General features: G+C 38.1%; 1 protein-coding gene across 5 annotated transcripts in view; it reads left to right on the forward strand.

Annotated features, from left to right (window-relative positions):
* The window catches only part of LOC109841170 (cysteine--tRNA ligase, chloroplastic/mitochondrial), a 12,676-nt gene continuing 3,848 nt past the window's right edge, over positions 16,529-25,356 (forward strand). Inside the window, exons 1-5 of one of the 5 annotated variants that reach the window (XM_020410055.1) lie at positions 16,529-16,866; positions 18,324-18,390; positions 21,689-21,850; positions 23,605-23,775; positions 24,777-25,058. In XM_020410055.1, the coding sequence (XP_020265644.1) occupies positions 16,733-16,866; positions 18,324-18,390; positions 21,689-21,850; positions 23,605-23,775; positions 24,777-25,058 (816 nt within the window). In that variant the 5' untranslated portion in view covers positions 16,529-16,732. Of the gene's footprint in view, positions 16,867-18,323; positions 18,391-19,451; positions 20,072-21,654; positions 21,851-23,604; positions 23,776-24,776; positions 25,059-25,356 lie in introns of those variants that run through there. The other 4 variants (XM_020410056.1, XM_020410052.1, XM_020410053.1 and 1 more) reach the window with 4 other exon arrangements.

The raw sequence follows: 25,356 nt of genomic DNA on the forward strand, positions 1-25,356 counted from the left end.
GTTGATATTTCTGGCTTTTGGGATAAGGAAACCACAGTTGTGTGATTTTTAAAATGATTTGCTACTGTCAGCTATAGTTGTGTTTGGTTATGAAGTTAATGTCTGGGTGAAATTTGTGGCTTGTGGATTTATTTTAGTTGTGAACTTCGTTCGTGGCTTTCTTTTACATATTTTAGAGGTCTTTCGAGTTGGTCTTTTAGTTATACATCAGCAGCAACCAAGCCTTTGTCCCAAATGTTTGGGGTCGGCTATATATGAATTCAATTCTTCCATTCCATTTTGTTATAGGTCATCTCCTCCGTTAAGTTAGACCCGTCTTTTAGTTTATGATAATAATAAGATGGTCATGAGTGAAAAGAGAATGAGGATGTTCGGTTTTAGCGCTTAGTGTAATTTTTAGTCATTTTCTGTGTTCAAAATGCGGTTCGTATGTGATCATTTGTTATAAAAATTTTCAATGTCTTTATTGTTTGAGAATCCTATCTCAATGAGGTTTGAGGCAGGGTTCGTTCTGTAAGTGCTTGATATCGAGTTGATGCAAGCTGATTGCGGATGAAGTTGGCCTTGGAGTTTCCTTTGCAATTGGCATCGCCGTGGGGGGGGAGCAAGAGGAATTAATTTAAGCTGCAATGTGCATTTCACCAAAAGAGGTGCTTGGAGCAAACCATGAGCATATTATAAATTTTAAGAATACCACCTAAGAATTTAAAATTCAATAGTCTATCGGATTTGGACCTAAACAAGCCGGTCTTTTCTCTCTTACCGGGTCAATTTTATTTCACAAAGGGACGGGGAGTATTTGTTCATCCGTATGTTTTTTTTATCGTGCCATCAGAAATTCTCGCTTTTGCATAATTGAGAACATCTAAATGTAAGTTTTAAAAATTTTAGAGTATTTAACCGCAAGTTTTAAAAACATCAAAGTGTTAAATGCTGCCAAAAAAATAAGTGAAGATATATAAGTGTAAGTTATAAAAACTTTAGGGTATACAAGTGCCATAAAAACAAGTGAGGATATATAAGTGCAGGGTAGGGAAACTACATGATATTTTGGTGCAGTTAAATCCTTTAGAAAAAACCCAATGAAATCATATGTGTGAGATAGGTCTCAATGTTGTTGATTGTGACTCATCTCTCATTGTCGAACCCTTCGTAGCTGACTTAACTAGGTGGAATGCACGTACACTGTACGTGGTCAAATATCTTAATTATTTATTTTAAGTTTATTTATTTACTATAACATAGTTGCAAAAAAGGTTTATGATTATGATAATATATTAAAAAAAATTGGATATTTTCATGTATAATATCTTGTTGGTTTCAACATTTTACCTTCCACAGGAAAAAATCTTAAAATATTAATGACTTAAGAGCAATTTAATGACTTAAAGATCTAATTTTAAAATATTAATGATGTAAGGGACCAATATCAAGAAAATATTATTATTAATGATAAAAATAAATTCTTGAATTCATCAAAGTAAAATGGTTTTATCCGGTCATATATGATTTTGTTTAACTAAAAAGAAATCACTTTCACCTATTGTTTACTTCTAACTGTTGTTTATCCGGTGACCAAGTTTTATAGATATTCAAAACATTTTTTCTAGAATTTTCTTTGCTAGAAGTTACAAATTCAATCAAAAAAGAAAACATAAATTATATAATCAATTCCAAAATTTGATATTGTAGTCTTTCTATATTTTCCCAACTAATTAATAGATTTGTCAAAATGATTACTCTCTAGTTTCACAAAATTATAAAATATAATATGAGAATGATTTATACATATTATACACTATGAATTATATTTTAATAAATAATTCAGATCTATCCAACGTCAAACAACATCCAAAAATTTAGGTTAAGGAGTTAGAGAATCTAATATTCGCAACAATATTCATACCCAAGCTATGTGCTTCATAAACTTCTAAAAAAGCGATAACTATAAAATGAACAATTTAATTTTTCTTGTCAAATAGTTTATTACAAATCACGAAAGACAAGGTAGAATCACAAAGATCATATACTCCTCGCAAATAAAGATTAAATTTCTCTTAGAGATTTTTGTAGCAAAAGGTTTTCAGAGTTGATGTAGAGGATAAATCTTAGGACACATAACCCAAATGAGTTTATAGAGTGATATACTTGCTATAAAATCCACTTTTATAAGAATGATGTCACATGTCCCTTAAGTTGCGCTTTGTTTAAGGGTTAACTTTAGAAAGCTTCCTCTCAGCTATGAGGGGCAATGTCAAAAAAAAAAAAAAACTCGGCTATTATTTTTTGGGATACAAGGAAAACCTGGGTGAACTAGCCCCCCTACCCCCATCAAGCCACCAGGTTAGTAGGACACTTAAGAGTCATGGGTGGCAAACCTCGAATTCGGACCTTTGGCCACAAAAATTGCCTCGAATTCAGACCTTTGACCACAAAAATTGCTAACTTTGAAACTGAGTAAATCTTCGTCAAATTTAGGGTATTGTAGATAATCTATCTCAACTTCAAATTTTTTATTTAACCCTATAAACTTTTCTCACTTAACCGCTCAAAACTAATATCATTGAGTCTAATCTATTATATGATAAGTATTTGATTTGAAAAGAACAAAATATCATTCAACCATAAAAGAATTAGCTTATTTTTTGCTAGATTAAAGAAAAAGAGGAGATATAGAGGGGAAAAGAAAAAATAAATTGGTTGTTGTCCTTTTATAATCGGTTGGGAGTTTCTTTTTAAGTAAAATAGCTTTCTTCAAGAGGGTATTTTCTCAAAATCACATATTCAAGTAATACATTAAGGGATTTGTTAAGAGAAGTGTAAAAGATCAGAGGAGTTTTTATGAGACACGCTATAGTCGAGGGGTGTTTTCTAAAATCGCACCAAAGTTAAGAGGGGTTATCTACAATACCCTCATAGTTTAGGTGTTTTGTCTAATTAAATCAATTGAGTGGGATTTTTGAGACAATTCCCATAGTTGAGAGAGTTTTCAAAAAAATAACACTTTTAAATTTGGCTTGTTTATATTTTTGTCCCTCAAATTTTTAATAATTCAATATTAGTTTCAAAATTTTGAGGGAATAATATATAATTATTGAAGATCTAAAATCAAGGAACTTATATCTTTAAATATTACTCTTATAGGCAATGTATTAAATATCGACCGGTATATATGTAGGCGTCAAAAAATACTTACAGATATCCAAATACTACTCAAGACAAAGAAGAGGCGATAAACGTCATTCTCTTAATCAAAGGGGATCATTCAAAGGAAGCTAGACAACATAGAAGAACAATATGAACACCCACGACAAGAAACACTGAAGCGTATTTGCGCGGTAGTGGAAGATGTTGTGCAAATAAACATAGTGAAGCGCCAATGGGAAGTTGTAGATCTCTTCGATATCTTTCCAACGCATCTTGGATCACCTCATTCCGACATAGGACGAGGAAGTTAGAGCCAAAATACCCGAGAGGTCGCAAACTGCATCGGAGGTGCGCGGCAGTGTATACTGCCGCGGCAACAGCGCGACAGTACAAGGTGTCGCGCAAATAAACATAGTGAAGCGCCAATGGGAAGTTGTAGATCTCTTCGATAGCTTTCCAACGCATCTTGGATCACCTCATTCCGACATCGGACGAGGAAGTTAGAGCCAAAATACCCGAGAGGTCGCAAACTACATCGAAGGTGCGCGGCAGTGTACACTGCCGCGGCAACAGCGCGACAGTACAAGGTGTCGCGCAAATAAACTGTAATACCCCAACCCTTGAGAGGGTGATGTGATTAGTATTGATAGATTTGATTGGAATACTCATATCACCAAGATGCATCTTCTTTTCGGGAACCCAACTCTTAGAAACTCCAAAGTTAAGCGTACTTGGCTTGGAGAAATTCTAGGATGGGTGACCCCCTGGGAAGTTTTTCAGGGAGCACGTAAGTGAGGACAAAACGTGCTGAAAATACATGTGGTGGTTTGTGAGGCCAGTCCATCAGATCTAATAGCGTACCGACTCCGGGATTCTGGGGCGGGGCGTTACAAATGGTATCAGAGCAAAGCCAACCGGAATTGTGAGAGCTAAGTGCTATGCGGCGCAAAGTGCTACGTCGAGAGGGCGGGAGCCACCTCTTGAGGCCGTTAGGCAGCCACCTCTAGAATCTCACACGGAATGGTACGTCTTGAGATGATATGATTGGCCCACAACCGAGGACGTTGTGAGTTTAAGTGCGTGGGAGTAATGTAATACCCCAACCCGTTGCAGAGGGCTGATGTGCATTAGTATTGATAGGAATTGTATGGCAATACTCATACACAAGATGCCATTCTTCTTTTCCGGGAAACCCAACTCTTTAGAAACTCTAAAGCTTAAGCAGTCGCTATGGCCTTGGCAGAAATATACTAGGATGGGCTGACCCCCTAGGGAAGTTTTTCACGGGAGCACGTAATTGAGGACAAAAACGTGCCTAAAATACATGCTGGTGGTTTGTAGAGGCCAGTCCATCAGATTGCTAATAGCGACCGACTCCGGGATTCTGGGGCGGGGGCGTTACATAAACATAGTGAAGCGCCAATGCGAAGTTGTAGATCTCTTCGATAGCTTTCCAACGTATCTTGGATCACCTCATTCTGACATCGGACGAGGAAGTTAGAGCCAAAATACCCGAGAGGTCGCAAACTGCATCGGAGGTGCGCGGCAGTGTATACTGCCGCGGTAATATATTGCACATTTAAGCCATGATATGATCCAAATCTGAAGAATCTCAAAAGATAAAAGTTGTAGATCTCTTCGTCAGCTTTCCAACGCATCTTGGATCACCTTATTCCGACATCGGACGAGGAAGTTAGAGCCAAAATACTCGAGAGGTGCGCGGCAGTGGTAACTGCCGCGGCAATGCGCGACACCACGTACTGCCGCGGCCACTGGGAAGTTGAACACGTCATTTTTGACAGTTTTCTCGAGTTTTGTGCAGCCCACATGGCTTATTAACTGCTGGGGGTCACTTATGAACGTGGGGGAAGCAGTTACAAGCGAAAATCATGCCCACTAACCTCATAAAAAGATGGTATTTAAGTAGTGGGACGGCGGTTACAAAAGAGGGCTGATTAGAGAGCATCCAAGAGAGGGACGGTAGATTAGAGCAGAAAAAGCTTAAGCTTTTGGTGAATTAGAGCAAAAGAGAGAGTCTTCCTTCTTCACAAACATCTTCAAGAAGCTTTTGACGATTCCTAGAGATCTAAGCTCTGACTTGATCTTTAGAAGAGTGAACATCTTACATCGATAAGATATTCGCTTCAAATTCTTACTTCGATAAACGAAGGAAGAATCATTAAACCCCTCACGGTTCAATCAGAATCTGTGATTTGGTGGTCCACGAGTCAAAGCGCTCCCGGCACAGGCAAAGATCCCACGCAAGCAGCGATCCAAACAACGATCCTGCGTTTGTTTCTCAAGAGTTGTAATTTTCCTTTTGTTGTGTAAAAGAAGTCTTATAAAAAGACTATCTCTTTTATTGTAATCGACTGAAGATATAATGAATTCCATGACAAAACCAACTTTTGACGCAAACAAACTGGTGACCACAGTGGGAGCCAACGGTCTCGCTGCCGAGATCGTCGTGTCGCAGCCGATCAAGATTCCAGTTGAATCCATGGTCGAATACGAATTCGACCAAACCAAATTTGAGGAATATCTCTCATCATCCTCTTCAAGATCTTCATTGTCTCGTAAGTACAAGAGGATCTCACAATTAAGGAAGACCTACATGCCAAAGAAGGCACAAAGTGAAGACTCTCTCCGGATTGTTGCTAAGGATTTTACTCGCAACACCTCTGCTCACAATGACTCTTATCTAGTTAAAGAGTCATCGAATCAAAGCCCACCGGTACTGACGAAGAGGGCTCGTCAGAGACAGCGTCAGCGCCGTGCTCGCCAAATAGTTAAGGCATTTGAACAAACCGACGGAGTTCGTTATTACGCGGACTTAGAGTCGAGGAAACAACAAGTGGTTTGTTCAACGCAACGACAAACTACTCACGTTTCTGCACAATTCACGACGGAGGAATGGACACTCGTCAAAAGGGCTCGTTCGACCCTCAAAGAACGTATACAAAAGCGTCGTGCAAACGCAGCTCATGCTCGTGCTCTCTTACAACAAAGACGAGAAAGAAACAAAGAAACGGTGGTCAAAGAACCACCAAAACTCTACAAAGTTTGGATTCCAAAATATGGAGTTGTGCAAAATCAGCAATCGGAGCCCGTTAAGATTCCATGCCCACAAGGGGGTGGTTCTAAACGTGTGACTCCCGACATAACCAATTGTCCTGAGAATGCCAACAAGGTTTTACACCCCCAGAAGAAGACGCATTCACCAAATGATATCGTCATACCTGGGAGGTCATGCCAACAGATGATACGATTTTTTGGCAATCATACCGATGAATCGTATTATCAAGTTGGGGTTGTGAATAACTTTCGAAAGAGAGTTATTCGGGAAATAAACTCTTGTTGTTCCTGTGCGCGACTCATTAGAGCAATGCTATCAGAATGTGACTGTTTCAAACGAGAAGCCATCTCACGAAGAGTCTCGATATTCCACAGTCTTTTCACCGAAATGTCGAAGCTTAAGCCGAGGTATTTCTGTAAGAGAAAATCAGCTGCCCAAGATGATGAATTCCCTGAAGTCACTATCAACGTGGCTGATAAAAGAAAGTCTAAGCGGCATTCAAGTGACTCAAATCCCGACTTTTCCCCGAGAGGAAAAGTCAATCCAAGAATTGCTCAAAGGATGTCTCGACTCCAATTAGAGAATGCATGAAGGGATGTCATCAGAGGATGAATTATCGGACACTTGTTCAGCCATTGCTTCTGATGATACAATGTCTAGCACGGGACAAACCAGAGAAGTACTCACGATCACCTCTGATCAATTTGCTCAAATACTTCAAGAAGCTCTAGCCAAACAACGTGAAGAAATTAGAGCTGAAGTGAAGACAGAAATGGAGTTAGCTATCCAACAAATGAGAGAAGTGCTAACTCAACGGCCTCAACCTCCTGAGTCCAGTCAGCGAGCTGAGTCCAGCCACCACACTCAGAATGGTGTAGATGACAGTGATCCAGAAGTGGATGAACTCATTATGACTGATACACCTCCCAATGATAATAACACTGGGGGTGGTTCAACAGATGGTTTAACACACCCTCCCAATAATGATATTGGGGGTGGTTCAATGGCACCTCTTACAGGGGGTGGTCTAACTCATTCTCTTCAACGTCCTTCAAATGAAGACATAGACGATGACGAGAAAATGAAAGAGCTTGAAAACAAAATCAACGCTTTGATGACGGCTCAAGAAGTGAAAAAGACGGGTATTCCATGTCCCTATCCAAGAGAATGGGATTCAATACCGTATCCGACAAAGTTCAATCTGATTAACTTCACACCATTTGAGGGGAAGAGCTCGCCTATTCAGCACTTGATTTATTTCAAGTCTCATTTGGGCATGATCTCTGGAAACGAGGCTTTAATGGTCCGGTCGACGGCTCAAGCCAGAGAGCGTCAATTGCTGGGATGACATGGAAAGTTTGTTCCTCAGCAACTTCTTCGATGATGACACCGAAGTGTCAATCGGAACCCTTTTGGATGAGAAGCAAAAAGACGGAGAGTCAGTTGACAATTTTGTCAAACGTTTTCGTAACAAAGCAATGAATTGCAGAGATCCTATTACAGAGGAGTTCATCCTGCAAACATGCCACAATAACCTCTCCATCGATGTCCTGGAAGCTCTGGGGGTCGTGCCATCCACAACTTGGAAGGAGTTAAAATCTCGGGGTGAACAAGCTGAGCACTTTCTTAAAAGAAAGAAAGCTGAGAGAGGCCAACCAATGACATCTGCAATCGTTGAGAATGCGACTCTCGATCCGAGGTTTCAAAAGGAATATTCTTTCGAAGATGATGAAGCTCCAGCCATCTTGGAATACCTCCTCGCTAATGACAAAATCGAGCTACCACCTATTAAAGATCAGGATGGAGCTAAGAGGATTACGGATCCAAACTACTGTGCGTACCACAGAAGGGTTCTTCATCCCACCGAGATTTGCTTCGGACTAAAAAACAAGATCCAAGCCCTAATTGACTCCGGCGTCATAACGACGAAAGAAGTCGAGTAAAGACGACCATACAACTCCAGTGGGTGCACGAGTATAAACTGTTTCCCCACACTCCAAAGAGCATATGAGTATAAACTGCTTCTCGATTATCCAACTGAGTACAATGTTAAACCCGGTTTCGCAAAGGAAGCTGGGGGTGGATGATTTATATAACGGGAAGTTCCTGGAGAATCTTATATTCTTAAGGATAACCCGAACATGCGACTGAGGATAACGTACTCCTCGTTACACCCAGTTTTGCAAAGAAAGCTGGGGGTGGATAATTCATGTAACGGGAAGTTCCCGGAAGAATGTTAAATGTAATATTCTTAGGGATAACCCCGATCATTATGAACAAAGTGATAAACACTAAACTCCTACTATGACTTCCGAATACTCTTTTGCTGAGATGAGATTCGATCACCTCTTTAGATCAATCTTCCCTCACAAAATTCCCATTTTGGTCAAACCTTTAAACAGTTAGGACCAAAGCCAAAATCCCCTCTCGATTCGTTCCATGAACGAGAGGTCCACAAATTGAACGATCAAACCTTTAAACAGTTAGGATCGTCTCAAATTCCCATCTTGGTCAAACCTTTAAACAGTTAGGACCAAAGCCAAAATCCCCTCTCGATTCGTTCCATGAACGAGAGGTCCACAAATTGAACGATCAAACCTTTAAACAGTTAGGATCGTCTCAAATTCCCATCTTGGTCAAACCTTTAAACAGTTAGGACCAAAGCCAAAATCCCCTCTCGATTCGTTCCATGAACGAGAGGTCCACAAATTGAACGATCAAACCTTTAAACAGTTAGGATCGTCTCAAATTCCCATCTTGGTCAAACCTTTAAACAGTTAGGACCAAAGCCAAAATCCCCTCTCGATTCGTTCCATGAACGAGAGGTCCACAAATTGAACGATCAAACCTTTAAACAGTTAGGATCGTCTCAAATTCCCATCTTGGTCAAACCTTTAAACAGTTAGGACCAAAGCCAAAATCCCCTCTCGATTCGTTCCATGAACGAGAGGTCCACAAATTGAACGATCAAACCTTTAAACAGTTAGGATCGTCTCAAATTCCCATCTTGGTCAAACCTTTAAACAGTTAGGACCAAAGCCAAAATCCCCTCTCGATTCGTTCCATGAACGAGAGGTCCACAAATTGAACGATCAAACCTTTAAACAGTTAGGATCGTCTCAAATTCCCATCTTGGTCAAACCTTTAAACAGTTAGGACCAAAGCCAAAATCCCCTCTCGATTCGTTCCATGAACGAGAGGTCCACAAATTGAACGATCAAACCTTTAAACAGTTAGGATCGTCTCAAATTCCCATCTTGGTCAAACCTTTAAACAGTTAGGACCAAAGCCAAAATCCCCTCTCGATTCGTTCCATGAACGAGAGGTCCACAAATTGAACGATCAAACCTTTAAACAGTTAGGATCGTCTCAAATTCCCATCTTGGTCAAACCTTTAAACAGTTAGGACCAAAGCCAAAATCCCCTCTCGATTCGTTCCATGAACGAGAGGTCCACAAATTGAACGATCAAACCTTTAAACAGTTAGGATCGTCTCAAATTCCCATCTTGGTCAAACCTTTAAACAGTTAGGACCAAAGCCAAAATCCCCTCTCGATTCGTTCCATGAACGAGAGGTCCACAAATTGAACGATCAAACCTTTAAACAGTTAGGATCGTCTCAAATTCCCATCTTGGTCAAACCTTTAAACAGTTAGGACCAAAGCCAAAATCCCCTCTCGATTCGTTCCATGAACGAGAGGTCCACAAATTGAACGATCAAACCTTTAAACAGTTAGGATCGTCTCAAATTCCCATCTTGGTCAAACCTTTAAACAGTTAGGACCAAAGCCAAAATCCCCTCTCGATTCGTTCCATGAACGAGAGGTCCACAAATTGAACGATCAAACCTTTAAACAGTTAGGATCGTCTCAAATTCCCATCTTGGTCAAACCTTTAAACAGTTAGGACCAAAGCCAAAATCCCCTCTCGATTCGTTCCATGAACGAGAGGTCCACAAATTGAACGATCAAACCTTTAAACAGTTAGGATCGTCTCAAATTCCCATCTTGGTCAAACCTTTAAACAGTTAGGACCAAAGCCAAAATCCCCTCTCGATTCGTTCCATGAACGAGAGGTCCACAAATTGAACGATCAAACCTTTAAACAGTTAGGATCGTCTCAAATTCCCATCTTGGTCAAACCTTTAAACAGTTAGGACCAAAGCCAAAATCCCCTCTCGATTCGTTCCATGAACGAGAGGTCCACAAATTGAACGATCAAACCTTTAAACAGTTAGGATCGTCTCAAATTCCCATCTTGGTCAAACCTTTAAACAGTTAGGACCAAAGCCAAAATCCCCTCTCGATTCGTTCCATGAACGAGAGGTCCACAAATTGAACGATCAAACCTTTAAACAGTTAGGATCGTCTCAAATTCCCATCTTGGTCAAACCTTTAAACAGTTAGGACCAAAGCCAAAATCCCCTCTCGATTCGTTCCATGAACGAGAGGTCCACAAATTGAACGATCAAACCTTTAAACAGTTAGGATCGTCTCAAATTCCCATCTTGGTCAAACCTTTAAACAGTTAGGACCAAAGCCAAAATCCCCTCTCGATTCGTTCCATGAACGAGAGGTCCACAAATTGAACGATCAAACCTTTAAACAGTTAGGATCGTCTCAAATTCCCATCTTGGTCAAACCTTTAAACAGTTAGGACCAAAGCCAAAATCCCCTCTCGATTCGTTCCATGAACGAGAGGTCCACAAATTGAACGATCAAACCTTTAAACAGTTAGGATCGTCTCAAATTCCCATCTTGGTCAAACCTTTAAACAGTTAGGACCAAAGCCAAAATCCCCTCTCGATTCGTTCCATGAACGAGAGGTCCACAAATTGAACGATCAAACCTTTAAACAGTTAGGATCGTCTCAAATTCCCATCTTGGTCAAACCTTTAAACAGTTAGGACCAAAGCCAAAATCCCCTCTCGATTCATTGCACATTTAAGCCATGATATGATCCAAATCTGAAGAAGCTCAAAAGATAAAAGTTGTAGATCTCTTCGTCAGCTTTCCAACGCATCTTGGATCACCTCATTCCGACATCGGACGAGGAAGTTAGAGCCAAAATACCCGAGACAACACAAACTGTCTCGGAAGTGCGAGACAGACTTCACTGTCTCGGAATGCGAGACAGTCATGACTGTCTCACACTAAATCTGAAGAAGGTCAAAAGATAAAAGTTGTAGATCTCTTCGTTATCTTTCCAACGCATCTTGGATCACCTCATTCCGACATCGGACGAGGAAGTTAGAGCCAAAATACTCGAGAGGTGCGCGGCAGTGGTAACTGCCGCGGCAATGCGCGACACCACGTACTGTCGCGGCCACTGGGAAGTTGAACACGTCATTTTTGACAGTTTTCTCGAGTTTTGTGCAGCCCACATGGCTTATTAACTGCTGGGGGTCACTTATGAACGTGGGGGAAGCAGTTACAAGCGAAAATCATGCCCACTAACCTCATAAAAAGATGGTATTTAAGTAGTGGGACGGCGGTTACAAAAGAGGGCTGATTAGAGAGCATCCAAGAGAGGGACGGTAGATTAGAGCAGAAAAAGCTTAAGCTTTTGGTGAATTAGAGCAAAAGAGAGAGTCTTCCTTCTTCACAAACATCTTCAAGAAGCTTTTGACGATTCCTAGAGATCTAAGCTCTGACTTGATCTTTAGAAGAGTGAACATCTTACATCGATAAGATATTCGCTTCAAATTCTTACTTCGATAAACGAAGGAAGAATCATTAAACCTCTCACGGTTCAATCAGAATCTGTGATTTGGTGGTCCACGAGTCAAAGCGCTCCCGGCACAGGCAAAGATCCCACGTAAGCAGCGATCCAAACAACGATCCTGCGTTTGTTTCTAAAAAGTTATAATTTTCCTTTTGTTGTGTAAAAATAAGTCTTATAAAAAGACTATCTCTTTTGAATTTGTTGTAATCGACCGAAGATATAATGAATTTCATAACAAAACCAACTTTTGACGCAAACAATATATTGCTATATCGGCTAATATATCAAATTAAATACCTTATTCGATAATATTTATGGTTTTGTGTTGTTTTCTTTTATTTATAGATTTTTTTTAATATATCGATCGTTATAAAAAAATTGACCAATACATCCCTTTGAAGATATTGACAAAATTGAGTCATTTTTAATTTGATTATGGGCTAGTGTTTGGATCATGTTTGGAAACCAAAACTAAAATCCACAAAAGCCACAAAAGTCACAATTCGTCTCCCAAATCTCTCCACTCTCATCTCTCCTAAATTTTAAGCATATATTTTCATGCAAATTCTTACATTTAAAATTCATTAATATGTTAGATTATAATTTACAATATTATATTATGTATGAATATTATCTCATATGGCACCAGGTATTTTTTTTACATATCCTTGATTTCTACAATCTGAGGTCATAGATTTTAGTTATTCAATTGTTATGGTATTCTCAATCACCAAAGTGCAACCCTTTGCTAGCAACGGATAGGTGTACATCTGCATACAATGCCCCAATCAAGTTGGCGGCCGGAGACCCACAAAGACGATAACTCAGCCAACTCGCTGAGTCGACATTCCCTCATGTCGACTCAAAAGACGATACTTGTCGCCCCCCCTGTTTTTATCGAAGATGACTCGCAATGAGCCCACTCGACCAACTACTCAACGCCTCACAAGGTCGACTCAAAAGGCGTTACTTCTCGGCGAAGCTAGAGAACAACTTTAACCTCGAGCCTCTCCCGCTAACAACGTGTCAGCATCGTATTTAATATTTGGCAGATGCCATCATGCCTCTAGTCCTGATAGTCTTCATGACTCATCGGACCACGTCAGCACCGTCATGCCTCCGATCTTTCCCATTTAATGCCGAGATGATCTCTCCTCCAGTAGTCAGCCGACACCTGTAAAGCAATTGCTGACTCAGCTGTCAGCCCATGCTTCTTCACCGCCATCCTGTATTTGGCCACAATGACGGTTATTGCCCCTTCGGTACCACTATAAATAAAAGGTATTATTCCTTCAAGGAAATGATTCGATCTTGGATTTCTTACTTTAATATCGGAAGGTCTGGTCTTCTCAAAATAATCTGCAAATTACACTACATACACAAGAACTCTCACAGTTCTTTATTTTTCCCACTCAAGCTTACTAGCTAGCTTGATCGTCGGAGGAACCACAGGGATCCAGTCCCCGTCCTCACACGTGTTTCTACATGTGCAGGCTTTTCAGCAACTCAACTCAGAACCGGATATTTGGGGAAGGAAGCAGTCCCCTCATCAACATCACCCCTATCCAATCACGGATATAACTGACTGTGTGATTATTTAACATCAACACCCATATTTATCTGATGTTCAACACTTTGTAGTAGTCTTTTGAAAGCCTCTTCTAAAGTTTTCTAAGCAAAATATATAGTTTCAGGAATTAATTCAAAATCTTGAGACTTATTTAAAATATGATGCTTTAATTTTTCCACACCTCCTCTACTATATATATATAAGCTAAGCCTCTAACCTCATATTATATGATGAATATTATCTATCAATAGGATCACACACTGTTATTTGTGGTTAACAAAGGTTTCAAAATCTTTATAGACTTAATTGAACATAAATATCTTATAGTTTATGAAAGTTATATACCTTTACTTGTATTTTGCTGCACTTAAATATCCTAAGGTTTTCTAAAATTGCATGTTTGTACATTCTGTCATGTTACCTAAGTGCAAGAATACTCTTTGTAATTTTCCTATATAAGTGTCATGGTATAATTCTAGGATAATTCTATGTTTTCTACTCTTTCCATAAATAATTAATAAACATTCAATGCTTACTAATATATTATTATATATTAGTAATAATTAATATGATGTGAAGTTTTATAATAACATTGAAAGGTTTAGTGACCAAGTTAGACAAACTTGGAATTAATTTATAGTATAAAAGTTATACACCTCCACTTGTATCTTACCGCACTTAAATATCCTAATGTTATCTAAAGTTGCATATTTGTACCTTCTGTCCTATTAACTAAACACAAGAATACACTTTGTAATTTTTCTATATGAGTGTCATGGTACAATTCCAGGACAATTCTATGTTTTCTACTATTTTCATAAATAATTTATTAACATGCAATTGTCTATTAATATATTATTATACATTAGTAATAATCAATATGATGTAAAGTTTTACAATAACATTAAAAGTTTTAGGGACCAAGTTAGACAAACTTGAAGTGACATGTAATATAATTAATTAACAATAATAATTAATTTAGTTTAGTTAGAACTAGAATGTAATATCAAAAAAGAATAGGGGTAATATAGTCGATATAAAGTTATTCCACAACTCCCTCTTCTAAAGGAGTATATGATTTCAAAGAGTGTAAGATTATCCCTATTTTAGTAAATCAGCAAATAGTATAGATTTGGGGGGTTTTATAAGAAAAAAAAACAGAAGTATGTGTGTTATCGGGCGTGGATCTTAAGCCGTCGAAGACTACGCGTTACCTAGCGTGGATCCCAAGCCATCGAAGTAGGGGGTGCATTCGGTCCGGATACAGCTCAGATATGATGCTTATCATATCCATATCCGTCTATCCATCTTGGATACGGATACAGATACGGATATACCTCGGTAAGGAAAATTTATAATCATATCCGCTAAAATCGGATACGGTACAGATATACATGCAGATATAGAAGCAGATATGCATGCGTATACAAAACTGATATGAGAAAACTAGATAGTATTGAGAAAAACATAGTTCACGTGATACAATAGTTCACGTGATACAAAAGAGTTCGTTAATATGTCCATTATAACTGAAAAGTTAAGATTAGACATTTTGATCATTAAAATTAATGTAGGTGTCAAAAATTTCCTATAGATCATCGTACGTAGCTCATGACAGAGAGAAGGCGATAAACATCATCATCTAAGTCGCAGAGGATCATCCAAAGCTAAAGATCAACTGGAGAATGCACAAGAAGCGCATCACACAAGTTCTGAGGCGCAAAACATATCTCAGAAGCATGAAACAAAATCAACAGTTTCCGAGACACTTACAACTGTTTCGAAAATTTCCGAGACACTTACAATTGTCTCGGAAATTCCGAGGTCTCGGAAATTCCGAGACACTTACAACTATCTCGGAAGTTTAGAAGAAAAGAATGATAGTTTTCTTGAGATTTGTGCATTGCCACGTGGCTCCATAACTATCAAAGATCGTGTTTGAACGTGGGGAAGACTTTACAAGTGGAAATCACGCCAACAACTACCCAAATAATAGCATTAGAACGTGTTTAAAGCAATTACAAAACAGTTGGAATGAAGCAGGCTTCTGAGACAGTTATGACTGTCTCAGAAATGGAAAATCAACCATGCTTCCGAGACAGTTACAACTGTCTTGGAAATGAAAGTTCCTCAATACAACTTATTTTCGACTTCTGACTTCAGTTATTATTCCTAAGGGCTATAAATACCCCCTAGGACCATCACTGATGAGGATCCAAGCAGAGAGAGCAGAGAACTTGAGCATTTTGAAGCGTTTTTCTCAAGAGAGAGAGAGAGTCTTCATCAAATTCGAGTACAAACAACAACTTTGGGATTCGTTAAGATCTAAGCTTCGACTTGATCTTAAGAAGATTGTTCATCTTACATCGATAAGATATTCACTTACCTTTTTCTTACTTCTAAACTAAGCAAGAATCCCCAAATAGCTTTCACGGTTCAATCAAAATCTGTGAATCGGTGGTCCACGGGCTAACGCACCCTTGGCACAGGCAAAGATCCCGCGCAAGCAGCGATCCAAAAAACAATTCTGCGTGTGTTTCTAAGGAGCTTGTAATTTGATTTTTGTTGTAAAGAGTAGTTTTACAAAGCACGAAGCTTACTCTTTTGTATTCATTGTAATCGATAAACAGTTATAATGGATTTATAACAGAACTTGTTCCTGACATAAACAATTAACCACAAATCCATAATCTAAGAATCGAAACTATCATAAGAGTATGACTAATATGTATTCCAATATTTCGGTTACGGATACAGATATTTCACAATAAAACTATATCCTATCAGTTATAGATTTGACTAACCATAGTTGTATCCTAACGGATACGGTTACGTTACGGATATTTTATGGGATACAGATATCGGTTTAGCACCCCCTGCATCGAAGTCATGGCTTATCGGGCGTGGATCGTACGCGCCCATAAAACCCAGTAACCCGCTATTATAAACAAAACCCTATCCGCTGAGCTCGCTCCTTCGTCCCTCAAGAAAAATGGCAGCAGCGCGCAGCGCTCCTGAGGAGCTCGACCCTCCTCTGCCCCTCCCTCTCCTTCACGAAATCGACGGCAAAACCCCAGCTCCACTCAAAACTCCGCTCTCTCCTCTTCGGATCGAGGTCAAGAACCCTCAGTTTGGCCTCTTGTTCTCCCCCCACGAAGCCCGATGCTGATTCTAATAACGGGGGTCCTGCTCCCGAGGTTTATTTGTACAACACGATGTCGAGATCGAAGGAGCTGTTCAGGCCTAGGGTTGAAGGGAGAGTGGGGATGTACGTCTGCGGGGTCACTGCTTATGATCTGAGCCATATCGGGCATGCTAGGGTTTATGTCACCTTCGACGTTCTTTATAGGTAAATTTCACTTCTTTATGATTTCATTTTGGTTGGTCCTTGTCTTTTATGCCCTGTTTGGATGGAGGGTAGAGAGGGGGAGGGGAAGAGAAATGAGGCTTTCACCTTGTTTGGGAGTTTTTTTTAAGGAGGGTAGAGAAGAGGAAGGAAGGGGAAAGGAGGGTAAAATTGCTTGGTTTTCTTTCCCCCCGATTTGGGCGGTAGAGGAGGGTAAAGGAGGGTAAAGGGGTGTAATGACATTCTTACCCCTATCAAAACAAATAAAAGGGCTGATGTGTTATTAGTATAAAGTCATTTATGTAAATTTACATATATTTACTTCATTTCACCTTCATTCACCTTACTCAACTCCCAAACAACATATTACAATTCTCTTCCCTTCCCTTCCCTTCCCTTCCCGTTGTTTAACTTTCCTTCCCTTCCCTTAGTAAACTCCCAAACACACCATTAGGGCTTTTTGTAGTTGATGCTCAGTTCGACTTTGTTGATTGTTTGGTGAGGGTTCTGACGATCTTTATTAGTAATCCTCTCTTTTTCTTGTGATTAGTTTTGTGTATAAAGATGAGTCGTGTCGCTGAAGTTTGTAATTTTTTTAAGAAGATGCAAGGTTTATGAAGAAAAGTTAAGTTTTTTTTTTTTTGGTGTGTGTGGGATTATTCCGAAACTTACATTAACTGTTATCTTCAAAAGCTTGCATGCTTCCATGCTGATGACATGAACCCAGCAACCGTAAGGTGTTCGGGCTAAATAGAAACAATAGAAATAAAGTCCTTTTCGATGGAATAGGAAGACGTCATAGAAGCCTTTTATATAGGAAATAACCGAGCTCAAAGTGTCCGGATTAAATGGCTTTAATGTTGTTGTAAGTTACTTTAAATAGTCTTGTTTCTTGACGTTACATTGTCTTGGGTCTCACATGGTGGAGGAACTTGAAGGTTTTGGTTATTCAGCTGCTCGTAGCACCTGTTAGAGAATGAAAGCATAGCTGTAGCAAGCTACCAGAAATGGACCTAAATGTTGGCGAAAACCATAGCAACTTAAAATGCAAGCAGTTTACGGTATTCTGCTCTGTCGCCTTTTAAATAAATAAAAGATGTCTAGGGAAACATCGCTTGCTGAAACCATGAGTTTTCGTGCTTACTTTTGGGCTACAGTATACACAGGATTCTCAAGGTTTGCTCTGCACATCTTCCAGCCAACACCGTATTTATTGTTTATGGTTGACTATGTTTGTTTGCTTTGTTAACAGCCATCATGTTGCTACTGGTTGTGCTTCTACCATTTTGGAAAGCTAACTATAACGTTTATTTATTGTAGAATTATTAGAATGCGTACAAATAAGATGAATATCTTTGGCTGCACTACTCTTTGGATTATTCTTTTCACTCTATAAATGAATATCTTTGGCTGCGCTACTCCTTTGACTATTCTTTTCGCTCTATCTTTTGATTCTTTAGTAGGTATCTGCAGCATTTGAAATATGAAGTGCTTTATGTTCGGAACTTCACTGATGTTGATGACAAGGTAAGGATGTCGGTTTCTACCTCTTATTCTTGCAATTTGATTAGCACATACACTAAATTCAACAACTGTTTTAAATCTATACCTGTGAAGGACTTTAGGAATGATATATATGTGTGTGTGTGTGACCCGTCGAGAATTTAACTTTACCTGCAATTCAGGATATTTTAATCATTGATATATCTATCTATTTCTGACCTGAAAAAGTTTTATGCCAATAGCCGGCCAGACCTCCTAATGTACTTCTTTCTGATTAAGATGGTCACTTTTATTCTTTTCGGGGCAATTATAATGTTCATAGTTCGCTGCGAAATATCTGCTTTGTGATGTCTCAGACACTTGGATACATGAGCAAGGTTTTAAATATCGGTTATCGGAGATTTATCGGATGGTCAAAATCCTTATCGGATAGCGGAAATCGAGGATATATCGGGGATAAGTAGTATTTATCGGAGCGATACACTGGATGGTGTATATGTATTATATTTATTTCATCGTGTCATAAAATTTTATGCCTAACATCAATCAGTTTTATTTTTGTTGCATACTTGAGTTCAAAATGACATCAAGATTCCAAGGAATGAAAGAACTGAGGAAGACTACTTAAAATAGCAATTGTAAACTATATAAGGACCAAGTTGTAAAACTAATCAATATTAGTCGTAGTGAACAGTGATTCGATGAAACTCAGAGATTATTGACTGAGTTATAAACTTATAATTAGCTAAATTAGTTGCAGTAAAAAACTAGTTGCAGTTAAAACTAATTGCTCAAGTAAAAACTAATAGTTTAAAATTAATTGTAAATTTGTAATTAAAATTAAATTTGCTTATACAGTCTCACAAGTATTTTCGTAAAATTAATTACAAGTTTGCTATAAACTAATTGTAATGAAAAGTAACTGTAATTAAAATTAAATTTGCTTATATAGTCTCACAAGTATTTTCTTAAAATTAATTACAAGTTTGCCATAAACTAAATGCAATGAAAATTAACTGTAATTAAAATTAAATTTGCTTATACATTACAGTCTCACGAGTATTTTCTTAAAATTAATTACAACTTTACAAGTTTGCTATAAATTAATTACAAGACTTGTAACTAATTTATTATACAAGTAGAAGAACTTAACTACAAACAAAAATAGTAATAATCAGAGAGAAAGTGTAAGAAAACGAAGCAGTAATAATTGACAAACAAATACTGGAAGGAGTTATTTCAGCTTACAACACCCGATGACCGTAGCAAGCTACCAAAAGAAAATTAGCATTAAAAAAGATGAGCAAAATAAAGGATTATGAACTTAAAAGAAAAAAGAGGAGAACAGTAATCAGAATAGAGGAGGTCGGGGAGGCGAGCTTAAAAGAAAAAGAAAGAAGAGAAAAAGAAAGAAAACAAAGGCGAGAAGACTCAGAAGAGAAGAAATGAAGAAGAGATACCGCGCTGGAGATTCACGAAGTCGAGACGAAGTCGAGGCGACGAAGAGGCGACGAAATCGAGGCGACGAAGAGCCGAAGATGTCGATACGACGAAGAGCCGAGGCGACGTAGTCGAGGCGACGAAGAGGCTTGAAGGTTAGGATCCACGAAGGTCCGAGGCGACGAAGTCGAGGCGGCGAAGATTCTTCGTCGCTGGAGAACAGCCACCAGAGTGATTTAGGGCTTGAAGATCATGATCCACGAAGGTTAGGGTTTTCATTTTACTGTGAAAACGGGTCGGGTTTTATATTTCAACATCGTAACTCAAATCACAGCCGATAACCGATAAAAAAACATCTGTTATCGAGCGATATTATCCGTTATTGGCGATTTATCACCGATAATTTGTCAAAAACGCTAACCGACTACAAATTCACGTTATCCTATCGGAAACCATAGAAATCCGATATATCGCCGATATTATCCGATTTATCGCCGATATTTAAAACACTGTACATGAGGATATTTCTCGCATTCAGTAACACGTTAAGTGATTAATCTATGAGAAAATTGCTATTGCATTGCAAGCTTGGTGCTTTTATGCGGCACTAAACTATATTGTATTAGATGCTAAGATTACCTTATTAAACTCTTACTCGATTTATGTGGTTGATCACTACCTGGATATGTACATGTTTGCGTACACATCATAAATTATAGTTGTGTATCTGTATCAGAGCTTTAAATGGTCCCCTTGTCGAACACTTTGGACACTTGAACACTCGGCATCCTTGTCCTGTCATGTAACACTGGATAAAACTCTTACCCTCTAGCTTAATTAAGTGTACCTGGCCTTAGTGGGCATCAAAAGTGCAGCTGTTAAGGTAGCCTACATGATCATATCTCCAAATTTCCAGGATTTTCTTTTAATAGAGAATAGGGGTGATTCATGAGAACAAGAATGTGCCTAAAATTACTTCTTGTTTTCAATATTAACTATAGCATAATCTTTTCTGAGAAGGAAAAGTGATCTCTAGATGATGTAATTGAAATATGATCAAACATGGTGCATGTAATTACCATATTAGAAGGTAAGACACAAGCTTACTTAATTACTTCAAGCTAGAAAAGGCCTTCGATCTAGGTAGGACATCATAACTGTAATATAATCGAGCAATTTTATGATAAACAATCTCCGAGAGTTTGAAATTAGCTAATTGGTTACATAACATCATATTTCTAATTTGATACTTGAAACAGTGAATCTCAAAAATTCTGTTAAAGATACCACCAGCTTTCATATTGTTTACTATTTATAATTATTATGGAGTTTGCAATTAGCCTATGGTGACTTGGAAAAGTCTACAAAATGGAATGGAAAGATAGATAACAACCCTCCTTCCTCCACCTCCTACTTATTGGTTAAAACACTGTTACACTTTATTACATCCTTTGCAAGTTAAAATTTATGTTGAAGTTAAGTGGAAGACGCATCTGCTTTTTTATGTTCTAATGAAATCCGTTAACAAATTCTACATGATAACATTATACAAACGATATGAATTGTATACTTCCACAATGTTTAAAAACAACAAACAGAATAGCTAGATGTGTCCCTATATTCAACATAGGTTTAGTGCATATCCTCCACAATATAAGATAAGTTTGAGTTGAAACTTTGGGTATTTATTCAGTTAAAGTTTGTTTTCTTTGTATGATTCTATAACAAGATTACTTTTAGTTAACTTTTCATTGTTGGCGCAAGGTCAGTAATGTATTATCGCCATATCTTTTGTCTGATTTGTTTCAAAGTCTGTATACCAACTGCCTTCTCATATATGTATGACAGGGCACCTGAGTTCTGCACTTTTGGAATTATGTAGATAATTGCTAGAGCAAATGAATTGGGGGAAGATCCTTTAAGCTTAAGCAGCCGCTTTTGTGATGAATTTCATGCTGACATGGCTTATCTTCATTGCCTGCCTCCTTCCGTAGAACCTCGGGTCTCTAATCATATGGACCAGATTATAGACATGATTAAACAGGTATGAATCATTTATCTGTTTCTGAAGTTCTGCTCATTCTCTTCGTTTGAAACTTGCTAGTTGATATTTGGACGAGTTTTGAGACTTAACGCAGCATCAAATGGTATGAACTTCATGTTATATACCCACTTTATGGATTTAAAGAGTTTATGCCTCCTTTACATAGAATCAAATGGGTATTATACTGAGATTATTCCTATTAGTACCTGGTTAGATTTTTGGTTATTAGAATACTTATTGCTCTAAGGGGAGAAAGCTGCTCACAAGAAATACCAGATTTCAGCGGTCATTGGTAACAGCCTCTTTTGGGTATGAGAGGGTCTGTAAAAGAACAAGAGAAAGTGATTTTTCGGTGTTGGGCAGGTATTGAAACGCATAATGGTGTGTATATGTCCTCCTTGTTGTCTACTTATTGACCACTGCCTAATTGTTAAAGCATAAGCTTATTGAAGATTTAAACAGTCAAATGTTTGTAGTTGTTATAAAAAGTGTATATACATAAAAATAACTTAATGTGGCTGCTCACCCTCATAAATATTCTCAAACCTTGTCTGTAGATACTTACTGGAAAAGATATAAGTTAAGCAGGAGTTGTTCATAACTTGATACTACTTGGGAATAAATCCTCAAGTGTTTTATGTTTTTACAGCATCTACTTCCTCGCGAAAATATAAATTACATATTTTTAATCTGGTGATTAGAAGTCATCAAGCGGGTGCAAGGTTAGAACGAGGAAAATGCTCTATGCTCTTTTAAGCTCTGGATACCTGGTACTCTTTCTGGATAAAACATATCATCACTTTTTGTCATGACTACCTTCGTACTTGAATACTGATGATTATTTAGCTTTTTTTGGATGATAGGATGAAAATCTCTTCCAGTGAAGCTATGAAATTTCTGAAGGATTCCTCTATATCTATCAGGTTAAAAAATTATAGGCATGTTTAATCAGTTTGATACACACTTCCTTTTCGTTAGATTAAAACCTTTGAAAGTCTTGGAAAACATTTAAGAATCTTCTTGTGACTGCTCTGATAGAGGATTGGTGCTCCAAAAGTTAGAGAAGGCCTAGAGTTCCAAGTTTTTAATGTTAGTTAGTGCTCATCTGGGTCTGTTATTGTTCATTTAGATGGTATGATGTATCAAATATTGGTATGCATGCATGTATGTGTGTGCACGCGTACATGATGCATGTATGTATGTACATGCACGCACGCACACACGCACGCACGTACACTTAAGTGGGTTGAGGACTGTGTCCATCAAAGTTTTTATCCATTGATTTTGCTTTGAGATTCATGGTTGTGTGTGAAAAACATCAAGGCAAACATTTCAAAGGTAACATGCTTATGCGTATCACACACCAAGTCCAACACAAATCTCAAAGAAAATCCAATTGTGATAGCTGTATACTTTTCTGCTGATGCCTCTACCTATTCTGGGGCTACAGGTAACTGCCAGCTTATTCATATCATATGCTTCTGAAATAGTGATTCATAAACTGTGAATCATTGCAATTACTAGAAGATATTTATTTTGGCGATGTTTGGTTTTATTCTTTATAATGTAGAGTGTAGACATAAGAAGCTGAGCTACAATGGATAGGGTATCTCACTTTGTAAACCACAACCAGTGTTAATACTTCTATTGTGTCATACATCCAGTCTATTAATTTGAAACTTTATAATCCGTGATGTAGCGTCAGCATAAACATAGAGTTCACTCGTGTTGACAATTTATTTGCTGTTAAACAGATATTTGACAATGGCTGTGCATACAAGATAGATGGGGATGTCTACTTTTCTGTTGATAAATTTTCTGCTTATGGTCGATTATCTGGTCGCAAACTAGAGGATAATAGAGCAGGAGAGAGGGTTGCCTTGGACTCTAGAAAGAAAAATCCTGCTGATTTTGCTCTGTGGAAGGTAATAGAATAAAGAGAATAAAAGATGTGCCAAAAAACAAAAAACAAAACAAAAAAACTTTCCCTTTTGCTGGATTTTGTGATGATAATTTATCTGGTGGGTGGATCATCTATTTCACTATTTATTTTCATTTATTTATGTGGCATCTGGTTTTTAGAGCCTAGGATCGTGAGCACTATACTTCACAAAAAAAGATTTGATTTGATGACCTGTATCCAGTTAGCTAGATAAAAGTCACATGAAAGTACTAGATAAAAATCAAATAATTTATTGTAGTCCTGCCTCCTTGGCATGCTCTTGTCTGTAGTTGTTTTCAAATTTTACTATACTATTTTAGGTTCTTTGAACCTACTACAAAATAGAAACTGAGACTGTTATTCATTATACTTGTGACAATATTGATTTTCCACAATTTCCCTGATGATTTTTGTAACCACCTTGAAAGAATTTTTTGATTTGCGGTTTATGAATCAATGAATGAAACCTTGTTAAAATGCAAGTTTTATTTTTATAATGTGCATGTAAATATTTAAATGTAATGTGCATGTAAATTATTGCGAATATAGTAATCAAGTTTCATAGCTTAACCAGAATCTATAAGTTTGTTCTTCCAAACACAATAGCTCTCTCTTATGTGACTTTTATCTGGCTACCTTGTTATAGGCCATCAATTGCAGTCTCTTTTTACTTTTCTTACATCCAACTGTCAGCACAGCAGAAGTATAATGTGCATGTAAGTTATCTTCTGTATAGAAATTAAGTTTCACTGCTTGACCAGACTATAATTTTGTCTGTGCTTCCAAGCATGGTGGCTCTCTCTTTCTCACGTGACTTTTATTTGGCAAGCTGGTTATTGATCATTTGATCATCAGTTGCAGCCTCTTTTTACATTTCTTTTATCTAACTTTGGAAGGAAAAAAAAGGTCATCCTAGAGACAACAAGCTAATTGCTGCTGTTTTCCTAGTTGAACTGACTGGATGATTTGATGTTTATAACACAGTCTGCTAAGCCAGGGGAGCCGTATTGGGAGAGCCCGTGGGGCCCAGGAAGGCCAGGATGGCACATAGAGTGCAGTGCAATGAGTGCAGCTTATCTGGGCTACTCTTTTGACATACATGGTGGAGGGATGGACCTTGTATTCCCACACCATGAGAATGAAATTGCTCAGAGTTGTGCTGCTTGTAGATCAAGCAGCATAAGTTATTGGATCCACAATGGTTTTGTTAATGTTGACTCAGAGAAAATGTCAAAATCACTGGGGAACTTCTTTACAATACGCCAGGTAAATCTCAAAAGGCAGAAATTTTATAATTTTAGCTGCAAAAGAGTTGTCTATGTTTAAAGATTTTAAATAAATAGTTTTGTTCTGGAAAACCAGTTTATCATTACAGTTGCAACATCACTTTCTACAAAGGTGGTACTTGTAGTCCTGTCCCTGGCTTGCTCTCTTTCTAGTATTCACATTTTATTATAACTTCGGGTTTTTTGAAGCTACTGAGAAATAGAAACTGGTCTTACCACTATATTTTTTTTCTTCCTTTTTCTTGTTTTTTGTTTTTTTTTGGTGGGGGGGGGGGGGG

This window comes from Asparagus officinalis, chromosome 5, assembly GCF_001876935.1.
Source record: "Asparagus officinalis chromosome 5, Aspof.V1, whole genome shotgun sequence".
NCBI classification, from domain to species: domain Eukaryota; kingdom Viridiplantae; phylum Streptophyta; class Magnoliopsida; order Asparagales; family Asparagaceae; genus Asparagus; species Asparagus officinalis.